Source organism: Suillus subaureus (genome assembly GCF_016647635.1).
Source record: "Suillus subaureus strain MN1 chromosome Unknown BJ212scaffold_14, whole genome shotgun sequence".
Taxonomy (NCBI): Eukaryota; Fungi; Basidiomycota; class Agaricomycetes; order Boletales; family Suillaceae; genus Suillus; species Suillus subaureus.
Window position 1 is genome coordinate 351104 of NW_024538570.1, and position 12915 is coordinate 364018.

General features: G+C 47.8%; 3 protein-coding genes across 3 annotated transcripts; 1 reads left to right on the top strand and 2 right to left on the bottom strand.

The window, feature by feature from the left end:
* Window positions 1-1526: 1526 nt before the first annotated feature.
* BJ212DRAFT_1480386 (MFS general substrate transporter) lies at window positions 1527-3719 on the top strand (the record flags this gene model as incomplete). The annotated part of the gene is made up of 12 exons (XM_041340075.1): window positions 1527-1563; window positions 1737-1924; window positions 1975-1994; window positions 2051-2158; window positions 2208-2293; window positions 2345-2357; window positions 2406-2492; window positions 2541-2675; window positions 2736-3119; window positions 3172-3288; window positions 3345-3485; window positions 3536-3719. 12 exons carry the CDS (start codon window positions 1527-1529, stop codon window positions 3717-3719), a joined length of 1500 nt encoding a protein of 499 aa, XP_041193574.1.
* Window positions 3720-3998: 279 nt separating this feature from the next.
* BJ212DRAFT_1587366 (uncharacterized protein) lies at window positions 3999-5749 on the bottom strand (the record flags this gene model as incomplete). Its single annotated transcript, XM_041342405.1, has 5 exons — window positions 3999-4204; window positions 4558-4708; window positions 4801-4824; window positions 5251-5305; window positions 5646-5749. 5 exons carry the CDS (start codon window positions 5747-5749, stop codon window positions 4014-4016), a joined length of 525 nt encoding a protein of 174 aa, XP_041193575.1. The 3' UTR covers window positions 3999-4013.
* A 470-nt stretch (window positions 5750-6219) lies between these two features.
* Window positions 6220-7289, bottom strand: BJ212DRAFT_1429989 (uncharacterized protein). Its single transcript, XM_041337680.1, has 2 exons — window positions 6637-7289; window positions 6220-6580 (listed from the first exon to the last, which is right to left on the bottom strand). Exons 1-2 carry the CDS (start codon window positions 7182-7184, stop codon window positions 6571-6573), a joined length of 558 nt encoding a protein of 185 aa, XP_041193576.1. The 5' UTR covers window positions 7185-7289; the 3' UTR covers window positions 6220-6570.
* Between the last annotated feature and the right edge of the window lie 5626 nt (window positions 7290-12915).

The following is a 12915-nucleotide window of genomic DNA, read 5'->3' on the forward strand; positions in this document are numbered from 1 at the left end:
TTCATCGACAGGATCGACCATCGGGGACTGTTTCAGAGTGCTAATAAAATCTCACGTGCTTTATTTTGCAAGGTGAGCTTGTAATGTGAATGCGGTGATCTTTTTCTGCTAACGTTCCGTGCGTACTAGCTTCGTTTGTGTCTCTTGCCTCCAGCTTGGTCTTCTCTCTCCAGAGTCCGTGGTGCGCCAACCTGTCGCTGATATCTGCGTGTAACCACTGCTCATCGTTTCTGTAGAATTCAAATTCTATGGGAACTCAGATACTATATGGTGCTTGTGAGATTCTATTGGGTGTGCAGATGTTTGTGCTGGGACCACGCCTCATCCTTAGTGTTCGAGAATATCACGCTAAGCTCGTGGCCGACTCCGACGCAGAAACTAGCATGACTTCAATTGTCTTCCAAGAGCGCGTTCATGTATCAACTAGCAGTACTGTGTAGGGACTTGGAAATGCTTGCCGAGTGGTCTGCAGGGAGAAATTTGGTCGAGGATCTGTCGCAGTATTTATTTAACATATGGTGTTTCAAAGTGTATTTGAAAGGTCTAAGCAAACCTATTTCTTGTTGTATCACTACTGGAATGAAGTAGCAACTCACCTGCGCTTGCACCAAGCGTACCGCGGCAGCGCCTACCAATGCGACCGCAAAACACGCGTTAGATTCATATCAGGGTCCCTGTGATGGTCTGCTCGGTATTCATCCTGCTGGGCACGACCGTCAAAATAAAGCGTTGAACGAGATACTACAGACATGCATACATACATACACCCGTTGGTGTCAGTCGCTCTTAGGGCAAGTAGATGACCACTCGAAAGTTTTTGCGTCACTTCGGGTGGTGATCGATGATCTGTCACAGTTGTCCCAGGTAGGCTGACCACAAGGCAGGAGGAAGAAAAAGTGACCTTTATTTATGGAAGCCCAGATGGCTGATAGCACATGATCGCACCTGAGCGCGAGGGGAAAACTCTGCAGACCCAGCTGACCTCATACTAAGTATTCTTGTCGCACAGAAAGAAAACATCAATGCCCAGACACAAATCAGCAACTTCGAGTTTAGTATTGACAACGCATCGCAATTAAGACGCTGCTAAGGACGCCGCGGCTAAATCACTTCGGACTATGGACAAAGGGAAGCCTTTGTCTCTTGAGGTTGCAAAGCAGAGTCATGTTGATGCAATTCAAGTCACCGAGTACTATGCAAGGTACATAGATTGTGGTCTAAAGGTGTAAAGTGGTTTCAGGGTCTGACTCGCACGCATCGGAAGCAAATATCGGAACGCACTTTTATTCAAACTATTGCAGTTTCTCCTACTAGGCAAACCATGTAGTAGTAGAGACAATTGATTCTTCTAAATGTCCCACCGGTTATCTGCACCTCGCACAGTACTACATCTGATAAGTGCGTCAAACTTTGCCTGTAATGAGACTCACAACCAACTGACAGCATAACCATGCAGACCTGTTAGTCAAGTCGAGGACCGTTAGTAAAGTCTTAATTTCAAGTTGCAGCTGCGACATGATCAAACCATGACTACGGAGTCCAGACACTTGCCTAACGTAGATGGTACGTAACGCCGTCCTACTTAACTCCCGTAAGTAATGATGTGGTTAAGTTATTTTCCCTTCAACTTGGTAGTCTCCGACTTGATATTACTATCATGATTGAACCCGGAAGACTCTATGCATATATTGGCACTCGGTTGCCGAAATGGAAGCCACTGATTCTTTCATCCTCAGGAATATCATATCGTCCCCTGCTTGCTACCGTCGACTACAGTTCCGAATACGAAATTCCTGGCAGAAGCAGTGATGACAGTCCAACGCTTGCTTTGGACTACATCGACAGATCAACTGTGGAGAAGAGGCTTCTCCGTAAGTTGGATCTTCGGGTAGCCTTCCTAGTTCTGGTTTACATTATGAACTATGTGAGTTGGGGCACCTAACGTTCCCTCGACTGCCTAAAATCTGTTCACAGATGGACCGCACTAATGCAGCGTACGTGGCCTTCGAAATTACTTGGAGTAAGAGTTGCTTAACCGTCCACTTGCAAGTGCAGCGAGGCTGCGTGGTTACGAGGAGGACCTTGGCATGACGGGGAACCAATTCAACACACTTACCAGCATCCTTTATGTGGGATATTTGTTGACGCAAGCTCCTTCGTATGTTCTAGCACCTGATCCTTTTGCAGCATATCTAATAATTGAAAAGTAACATGATCTTACACCACATGAAGAGGCCATCACTATATCTCTCGAGCTGCATGGCAATATGGGGTGTTCTCACCGTGTTGATGGGTACGTACAACGTTTACTTGATCGATATTGCTTAATGAGGGGTCATGAAAGGTGCGGTTCAAACGTTGGTATCTAGACTTTTTAGTGCTGTTCACTGTTAACCCTGCTCTAGATATCATGCCGCTCTTATTTTGCGCTTCTTCATTGGATTTGTGGAGGCAGCATTCTTTCCCGGAGCTGTATTCCTTATTTCACGATGGTATCATTGTCCAATAACTCCAAACAGCATGTACTGAAATTCCTCTAGGTACAAGGGCAATGAACTAGGATTACGCACAGCACTTCTTTCTTGCGGTGCCTCGATCAGTAATGCTTTTGGTGCTCTTTTCGCATCAGGTATCTTGGGAAGCCTAGATGGTACACTAGGTTTTACGGCTTGGAGGTCTGAGCCTAAATGCGCGTGCTTTTAAGAAGTCAAGCTGTTCTGATTTTGCTGCTGCAGGTGGCTCTTTTTTGTGGAGGGCGCTTTGACCATCGTGGTCGCGGTGTCTGCAGGCTGGATTTTACCTGATTTTCCTTCAACGCCGAACCTCTGGCTTTTGCCTAACGAACAGATCCTGGCCAAACAACGGATGGAGGAGGAGGTCGCGGGCGACAATGAGCACAAAAGTAAACCCGAAGAATATTATTCTGGTCTTGTCGAGGCTCTTATGGATTGGAGGGTATGGTGGGTTGGTGCTTCCCTTAACTTGATGAGTTCCTCGATGTCATTTGGTATTTTCTTCCCGACTCTATCCGCTACAATGGGTTACAACGCTACTACGAGCCTCTTGCTCTGCGCACCTCCGTGGATTTTGGGAACTGCAACTTCGTTTCTCGTAGCCAGGTCAGTATTTACTTCACATGTCCGTTAGGTGAATTAATATAACTGAATTAAGGCACTCCGATGTAACTGGTGATCGCTTCTGGCATATTGTTGGTCCTATGCTCCTCGGCATCGCTGGATTTATACTCGCAATTTCTACTATGAATACGACTATGCGATATATATCCCTGTACGAACTCTCCCATCCTCGTTCTGCGATTCCAATGACTTACGTGCACCGTTAAGATTCTTGATGACTCAGAGCCCAGTCGCCTATGTTGTCTGTTTGACTTGGATCATGAATACGTTTTCCCAATCACAATCGAAACGCGCTGCAGCCATCGCACTCATAAATTCCATGGCGTCAGCTGGCGCGATCAGTTCATCGTCAGTTTACAGTGACCTCGTGCTACGTGCTACTACTAACGCCGTCACAGGTACTTCTGGCCATCCAGTTGGGGACCTTCATACGTGAACTCGTACCTCATTTGCATCTTGGCAAGCGTCGTATGCATTGCGATGTTATGGGTGTTTAGGAGGCACCTTTCCCGGTGTAATGAAGCTGCTGAAGCCGAAGAGCAATCTCTAGGGCTACCCAAGGGTTTGAGATATCTCCTCTAGTATTCCGAGTTGCTGCTCAGCTGTCTTCAGGATTGCAGCCATGTTCAGCAGCGGAAACTATGGGAGGGGGTCTGGCTATTAACATATATACTGTACATGCAGCACTAAAATACATTAATGCACTGTTCGAGTCACGCTCTTCCAGGTCATCAACTACGTCGCGTGTAGTGGGAGATGTATGCAATCACCCGCACTGCATTGTGATATGAAAATGCATGACTTCTACGGCATCCATCATTATACAAGTGGCGGCATTGTGTGCGGTAAGACTTCTTTACCCTTATTTCCTTCATACTAGACAATATTATGTGCTACCAGAACCTGCACCCTCGGGATCTCCAACAGCGACCTCATTTTGTGAATGTTTTCCTCCGCGACTTCTTTGTACTGGTGGGCACATGTCACCGCGCCCGTTTTCGCATCGACACGGGACGAAATTTGGTTCCTCCCAGTGATCAGATCAGGGTGATGAACTGAATCTGCGCCTAGCAGAATTCAAGCAACGTCTAGGGAAGTGCATGCAAGGATGTTGATATGCCCGTCAGCGTGCCCCGGATGCATCAACGATATACATGCTGCCATCCCTGAAAATGTCCATTGCGCACGGGTAGGGACCGATTTCCACGTTTAGATCAGAAGCTGTAACGAAGCGCCAATAGTCTTCCGGTGGACGAATGGATGAAAAGGCTATAGGGCTGTGGCGGGAACCAGGGTCTAAAAAGCTTGCTTCGATCCTTCCCCGAGGACAAACTCGGCCGTCTTAAACGTCGTTGGTTTGTCCATGATCAACGCGGTCATTGAAACGTCGACGTCCACATCCGAGTAAACGGTCACTTACCCAGCCGTTTATAGTATGTGATGTTGTACCGGCGGTTCGTTGCTACTGCGTGCTGTTCCTTCGTATTGGCACCTGATGGGTATCCAGTCTGGGGAAGTATACGGATGTATGACGCCCGGAAGCTAACCGACAAAGTACTGGACAGCGTTTCCTGCAGTGAGGCACAATGCTTATGACCTACATGCCGGAAAGACCGTCATGAATCAGGATTGAAAGGTACATTGATACTCGATAGAAACGCACCTCAATGATCGACTCATTGACGTCCTCGATGGACAAAATTTGTCTTTAATAGTCAAATTAATTGTCCCTCATTTGAGTATCAGTGGCCAGTCTTTCGTCACCTAGCTAAACTAGTATTGGTACCTTGAGCTCGAGTCTTCCAGTTCGCATGCAATATCTTCCATGTGGACTGGAATACTCGAACTCAAGAGACGACATGCGTAAGATAAGCAAACCCGAAAGCTCTGAAATTGCGAGCTTGTCTTGAGTGAGCGACGGAAGGATGGAAAATGACGACGTTGGAAGGAGATAACTCCAGGTGCCGTTCGGAGCTTGAAGTGAGCCTGCGAACAACAGGCAAGATTAAAAAAAAGGTCATTGGCCCATCAAGAAAACCCTCCCGAGCTTAAATTTGCAAAATTTGTGTAATTCTAGACGAAGTTGCACAATGGGCTCAAACAATCTGCTTACAGTATAGGACCGGCATTTGAGCCAGTGAATTTTGTTGACCGTCTCAAGTAAACACCTGTACATAAATTAAAATTTTGATTTGGCAGTCATGTTTGAATATATGATGACCATGCTAATGCAACGCTACAGAGCAATCGAATGAGTGATGCGTGCACAGTGCGTGGATCAGTAGAATGTCTTGATATCTGTTTTTTTCACCACCAGCCCTAATATAGATTTATAGAGTGCGAGAGTACCATCTAAGCGATTGTCGTACCGTAACGATCCTCAGGCTAGTTACTACTCCTCTTCATCCTCGTCACTGGCATTCTCGCGCTCATCCTCGTCGACATCAAGCTCGTCACCTGCAGTGCCCTCCGCAACTACTGGTTTAGGTAACGGCGCTTCCAACTTACCTCGTGTCGGCTTTTTCCATGCTAGCCAACGCTTCTCTATCTTCGCGCGTTCTTTTTCCTCCTTCCACCGCTCCAATTTTTTCTCTGCTCGGTACGGTACTCATTGATGGCTCGAGTGATGGCAATCTCTTGCTCTTGCTTAGCAAGTTGTTTTTTCCTTGTGACCGACTTTGGACGTCCAACCATGACTGAGACGCGCAGGATACGAGCCAAGGGTGACTGCAGGACAGTGTTTTTTGAATCCGGAAATGAAAGTCCAAATTGGGTTAGTTTCACTATCTTGCCCTGATAAACACTTTGATAACATATTTTGAGACCCTCGTCCGGAATCCCAGTGGCAGCACATCGTTGTGTGTTGGACTTATGTTATTGTACCAAAACTGTACTATGGATATAAATCTTTCATTTGGCAGGATTTCTGACATTGATAATCGAACAATTCCTTCTCGCTGCATTGATTGATGCTGAGAGAGGGCATGTTTCTGACCTGTAGCATGCATGCATTATTTTTTTTTCATTTCTACTCGACAGTATACAAGATTTATGTATTTCCGATACATCTGTGCTATTCGATGGGTCGATAAGCAAATATCGAGTGTGTGGTAGCTGTTTGGCTCAAATGCCGGTCCTATACTGTACTAAGACGCTCATTCTTCGCCACTTGGCTACGACGAAGTTTCCGTGGCTCTTCACAGTGCACATCATGTGGAAATATTAGATTCACTGGAAAGTCAAAAGCAGAAGGCGACGAAAACGGCGCGAAAATGCTACTGCAAACGTACCTAGTACTAGAGTAATACATATTAACTAGTGCACTCTGCAGCAGTTGGACAACCATAAATTCAGGCTCGGTGCTAGGTATAGAAATTGACAAAGAATCAAAGAATCGAACGGCACACTCGATATTGCAGCAATAGAATGATTGTTACGTAGAGCTAGAAGTCCTAATGTTAGCAACTGCAAGGACAGATGTCAAAGGCTAAGGACTCACGCATCGTGACAATTCGACCAGTGCGTCCCATGTGCCATGCGTCTCAAATCAAGTTCGGGATATCCTCTTGGTATCACCAATGAAGTCCAAGGGGTATAGAATGCATGTCTGGAAGCGGGAGGTACCCAGAAAAGGAGCCGATGGTTGGGTCCCATGATCCATCCATCAGCCTGTAGCAAGAAAGGGGTTGACTTAGAATTATGATGCGAAATGGGTGCTAGCAAGTCAGCGGGGTTGGGTAGAGCGTGTTCTTTGTTGGACGAGAAGGAAATGAGGTGATCGTTACAAGTGCTGGTGAGCATGGTACGGCTTTCTTGGGTGGGAGGTGCGGCGCTTCGATGCAGTGAAGATGAGGAAGAATCTGGCTCTCTGAACATGGGGGATGGCTGCACTTTCACTGCATCCCACAGCCGTACAGTGTGATCAAAAGAACCAGACGCGATGCGAGTACCATCTGGTGAGAACGGGACTGACCAAACCTCTCCAGTGTGCCCCTCCAATGGCTCGCCCAATGCCTGTCCCGTCGCTGCATCCCACAGTCGTACCATCTTATCCTCCGAACCAGACACGATGCGAGTACCATCAGGTGAGAACGCAACTGATCGAACCGGACCAGTGTGCCCCTCCAAGGGCTCACCCAACGGCTGTCCCGTCACTACATCCCACAGCCGCACAGTGGTATCCAAAGAACCAGATGCGATGCGATTACCATCCGGTGAGAATGAGACTGACCAGACCAAACTAGTGTGCCCCTTCAAGGGCTCACCCAATGCTTGTCCTGTTGCTGCATCCCACAGCCGCACAGTGGTATCCAAAGAACCAGACGCGATGCGAGTACCATCCGGTGAGAACGAGACTGACAAAACCAAATTAGTGTGCCCCTCCAGGGGCTCACCCAATGGCCGACCCGTTGCAGCATCCCACACCCGCACAGTGTGATCAAAAGAACCAGACGCGATGCGAGTACCATCCGGTGAGAACGAGACTGACGAAACCGAATTAGTGTGCCCCTCCAAGGGCTCACCCAATGCCTGTCCTGTCGTTGCATCCCACAGCCGCATAGTGTTATCCACTGAACCAGACGCGATGCGAGCACCATCCGGTGAGAACGAGACTGACGAAACCGAATTAGTGTGCCCCTCCAAGGGCTCACCCAATGCCTGTCCCGTCACTGTATCCCACAATCGCACAGTGTTATCCCTTGAACCAGACGCAATGCGAGTGCCATCCGGTGAGAACGAGACTGACAAAACACAACTAGTGTGCCCCTCCAAGGGCTCACCCAATGGCTGTCCCGTCGCTGCATCCCATGGTCGTATCATCTTATCCTCCGAACCAGACGCGATGCGAGTACCATCAGGTGAGAATGCAACTGATCGAACCGGACCAGTGTGTCCACTCAGCACAATCTGAACAACCGTCCAGTTTAAATCACGGCCGGATGCCAGACGAAGGTTATTTGGAAACTTTGCCATGAATCTGGTAGCCATGGTGGAGTTGACCGGCGAGAATGGGAGCCCTGATACATACAGATGTGGCGTGCTGTGCAAAATCATGCCGCCAAACACTTGGATGAATCTTTGTACATCCATCACGGTGGTCCGCAAATCTTCGTATCCAGGATGGCCCTATCTTTATGTATGAGCTGCTCATCCGACACTGCCTCATAGGCATGTGCTCACCTTCAACCACTTGGCAATGAGTGGAAGCACAATAATTGCACCCCTGATTGCATTGAGAAGTCCGAGTGCTTCGATCCAGAAGAGCAGTCGCTCGTCGCCGAAGAATGACCTCATCGCCTTTGCGAGCTCATCGTCGAAGTCCGTTGCTTGAACATGAGTAGCCCAGAATCGATAGGAATAAGAAATATGTGGGGGAATGGATGTTTTGACTCGTTGAGCCAGTCCGGTATCTTCGCGATTAGGGAGGTATGATGACTTTAAATCACATATATTGAAGCGAAGGCCACGTTCCATCACTCGAAGTGATGCCAATGCCAAGTCGTAGTGTTGCGCCTTCGTCAACTTGATGAAAAAGTCCCTGCTGGATGGTTCGTGTGTGAGGAACTCTTGGAAGGATGCGTGAAGGGGTTTGACGGGGATGCGTGAGTCCGTTGTGCCGCTGAGGAGGGATCCCATATGTTGTATGATGTTCATTTTGTAATGTTTACTGTGGTTTGGAAAACAGTTCCGCATGGCGTTGAGGGAATCGAAAGGGAGGGGTTCAGCTGTGCTGAGTATTTGTCCCATCACGGAACGAAACCCCTCTAGTGCTTCCTGGTACTCGTCATCGTTACACTGATCTCGTGGCCTTGGACCAATGAAAGCACATCAAACGAAATTCGCAAAGCAATAATGTAATGAACAAGTATATACCTGTATGTGTTGTCTACCATAGGGCATCGCCCCAACGGACAATAAACAATGATCAAAAAAAAAAAAAATCTCGTGGCCAGATATCTGCCAAAATAAGCCGATACATATCATACAACTTGTTTGTCCATGCCCCAGGATCGCGGTTTACGACAGTTTCAAAGCGAGACCTCGGATTTATACCGGGAAGGCTTCCTTTAATGTATTCGCATGCAAGACGTGCCCATTCGAAAAGTCCATCGGCTTTCGTAGCGAGGTTTACAAACTCTTTGTCCCCAAAATGCGGCAGCCCTTCTAGCTTGTCAGAAACAAAAGCGCAGATGTCGCGCTCCGCCACTGCTGCTGGAATCTCGTCCATGGATAACTGTAGAATATGCTGAGCGCCGTGAAATGCATCTTCGATGTCATGAAGTGGGCGAGAGGTGACGAGAATCCGAAAGTTGGATGGGAGTTCTGTGATGTGGGGAAGACCTTTGTTCCGAAGTTTACCGGCAAGCATGCGAAGAAGGTCTCGCCGTGTCTCCACTCCGCCGCTCTCGTCCAGTGCTTCGATCACGATCAAGACAGGTCCTACACTTGGCCTAGAAGATTTCTTCAGTGGTTCCATGAGAAGCTTCTCCCACTGCTGGAAAATGTCCTTCGAGTTCTTGAGTGAAGTGGAATTTTTGACTGCGTCCGCTAATGCCCGTCTCATCTCCGGATCACGATCAGCTAGGTCACGAGCGATGGTGGAGAAAACTGTTTCATGGCGTTTCTCGGTCTTGTCGAAACAAAAACATGAACCGAGCACCCCCATGTCGCTGAACCACTTCGCAATCGTGTGAGCGATGGCCGATTTGCCCGTCCCTGCAGGACCAGATAGCCACAGCACACGTTCAGCAGCATCCTCGCTGCCGTTGATCCAATCCGTAATCTGGGAGAGAATCTCCGTGCGCGTCCCTGGTAGGCACTGTTTCATGGTATTTAGTCCTGCGCCTTTTGCATATGCGATATCCCCAAGATCCAGGGTATCGCCTGAAACGGTGTGAGTGAACGTAAAGACAGAAGCGTGTCTGAATCCTTACTCGTTCGTTGGACGAATACGGCGACGTCCCGATCAACTTGGTCCCGGAATTGTTGTAGAAGGTCGTCCAAAGTGTTGCTGTACTGTTTGATGATGCCATCGGTTTCCGAGAGAACATTTTTCCCAAGTCTCTTCCCTACGATAATAGTATAAGGTTCATGTACGAAGTGCGATAGCTTGGTGACTCACAAAAGCTCTTTGTCTCTGAGTAGTCCCTGATGAAACGGGCACACTCAAGGGTCTGCTGAACGATATTTCCAACGATACCGCGCATCGATTCGATTTTGACAAGGCTGTCATCTTGAGTCATGAAGCAGTAAACTTCAGCCAATTTCTTGAGAAGACTACAGATTGATTTGTCGCGCTCTGCCTGAGCGATTATAATCTGCATGGAATTACGACTTCTGAATAGGAGATTGTACTTCGGGAGAAACCAGACATACTTTGGATGCAGCAGATAGCACACCCAGCGCCATCTTTGCGTACGGGTGTACCTATACCACTTGATTAGTTCATTTCCCATCAACAAGAATGGCCCATACATCCGCGATCTTCTCAAGGACGGCATCGATAATCTTTAGGGGTTGAAGATACGTTGTCTCAAAATCATCCGCAGCGGCGAGACCCGCTGGGGCATTGTTGGCAGCGGATGTCATAGAAGCCCCATGTCCCCCGAGTAGTCTCATAGTTTCTGTACCATCACAGGCATCCTGAAGTTCAGTATCAACTAATTGGGAATCAGGCTCTTCCTCCTCGCCAGAAGGGGCAGCCTGAACCTGTGGGACCGTCAAAATTAGAGATGAGAGTCAAAGTATTTGACGAAAATACCTGTGAAGTAGGCTCTCCGAACAGCCCTTGGTTCATAGAGTCGCTAGGAATCTCAGATGTGGTGGGATGCTTGCTGTCGTTCGAAGCATGAAGATGCATCGTGTCCTAGGCGCCTCTGAGAAAACTGAAGGACCAGGATAGCAAGTTCAAGCACTTACCTCGACTTTCTGACTCGACGAAGCCCCTTCAATTTCAACGTTCTCGACTGCAGTGGTATGATTGCTTGTTCGCTTGAAGCGTTTCTGTACAATCTCAGCCATATTCAGGACAATCAGTATTCACATTTACGCACAGGAAGTTTTTTGGTTAACGCATTCTTCAATTTCCACAGGGACTGACAGATTCTTCTACGAGGTTGGTTCTGGACGAAGAATGCATAAGGGCAGCGATGAATTTCAGAGATCACATACCTGAGCTTTCAGCAACATTTGCCCGGCTGGATCTGGAGGCTCCTGGCGGAGAATCTGGCCTACGGTCTTCACTCACTGCGAGTGGTCGTAGATCAGTGTAAATAAAATGATGGAGGAAAACGAGAAGAGTGTGAGAAGGGGATGAGCGTCTTATCCTTTGGCAGAGGCTGGGGCCGAACGTTAGAAGCATGGCCAACACGTTGACTTCAAGCGCCAACCATTTCGAGCCGCGCAATTTGCGTCGGTTCATAGTGGCAGGTTATTGTGTACACATCCGGCATCAAGGAAGCATTTATCTATCCGTGGATTTCCATGCGCCGAGGCATCATCGCATTTCATACCAGGCTTGCGCAAAACCTGCAGTAAGTAGTGAGGAGAAAGTGGATGCATCAATAACACCCATTGTAGTGGTGAAGGCTCTGTCGTTTTGGCTATCCGGTGTAGTACCTACCATGGAGTGTTGATGCGAGGATTTGGAAGCAGTTGCGGTTGGTAAAGGAAAAAACGATGTGGGTGCCGAGTGTCAAAGCGCTCTTGTCATGATACCTCACTCCCTGTAATGATAACAGCAGCGAGGACCTGAACTCTTTCATCACCACCGAAAAGTTAAGCCTTGTCTTCGTCGAGAAGCAGCTGCTGGATAGACTCCGGTACATTCTAATCAGAATATTTCAGCCTACGGAAACTTGTCATCCATTGTATACTCGAGTTTAATCTTCCTTTACACAAGTCTAATTGGTCAATACTTTCGACCGATTTCCACATTTAAATCAGAAGCTGTAACGAAGCGTAAACGGTCTTGCGGTGGACGAATGTATGAAAAGGCTATAGCACTGTGGCAGGAACCAGGGTCTGAAAAAGCTTGCTTCGATCCTTCCCCGAGGATGAACTCGGCAGTCGTTAACGGGGAGGGATCTCCGACGCTGAGGGAAGACAGGTTAGGCAATTCATACCACCTCGAATGCTGACTTGGAACGGCTCACTGATCCCAATGGAGGTGACTTAAGACTACCAGGTCAACTGATGAAAGGGGAGTTCCACTACCCTCCAAAGACTTTGCCGCAGTCTGCTTCACATCAGGCACTACTGGTATTGCAGCACGTGCAAACTCTTTGATATTTCTAGGTCGAACACAATCCGCTTATTGCTTTCGAATGACGCAGTAAAAATGTGAGTGAGGGAAAAATTATGGGATCGTCCGATCGATCGGCCGCCATTAGACTCAAAGAAACATTGAGGTGTCCAGCTTCAAGGGCAGATACATACATATACGCCTGTTCATCAAATGGAGGAGGAAGTGAATGCGCATCTGTCGATATTGGTATCAAGTTCAACGATGAATCAAAACCAGGATTCAAACGTGCCTATATATGCCGAGGAAAGCAGACGGTGGCACCCTCAGTGACTTCACAAAGTTCAAATCTTGACAACAGAGTCACGCTAGCCAGACCCGTTGTACACTGACAAATCAACGAATCAACGAAGTAGATTACACCTTGGCCGTGAATGACTGTGAAGGCGATGTCGAACAAAAGATAGTTGATTTTAACAGTCAATCAAGATATCGATGATCGATGAGAAACGTGAGGGTAGAACTTCTGGAAGA

Excerpts from the sequence above, each read along its gene's own strand:
- BJ212DRAFT_1429989 (XM_041337680.1), bottom strand. The coding sequence starts at position 7,184 with ATGGTACGACTGTGGGATGCAGCGACGGGACAGGCATTGGGCGAGCCA.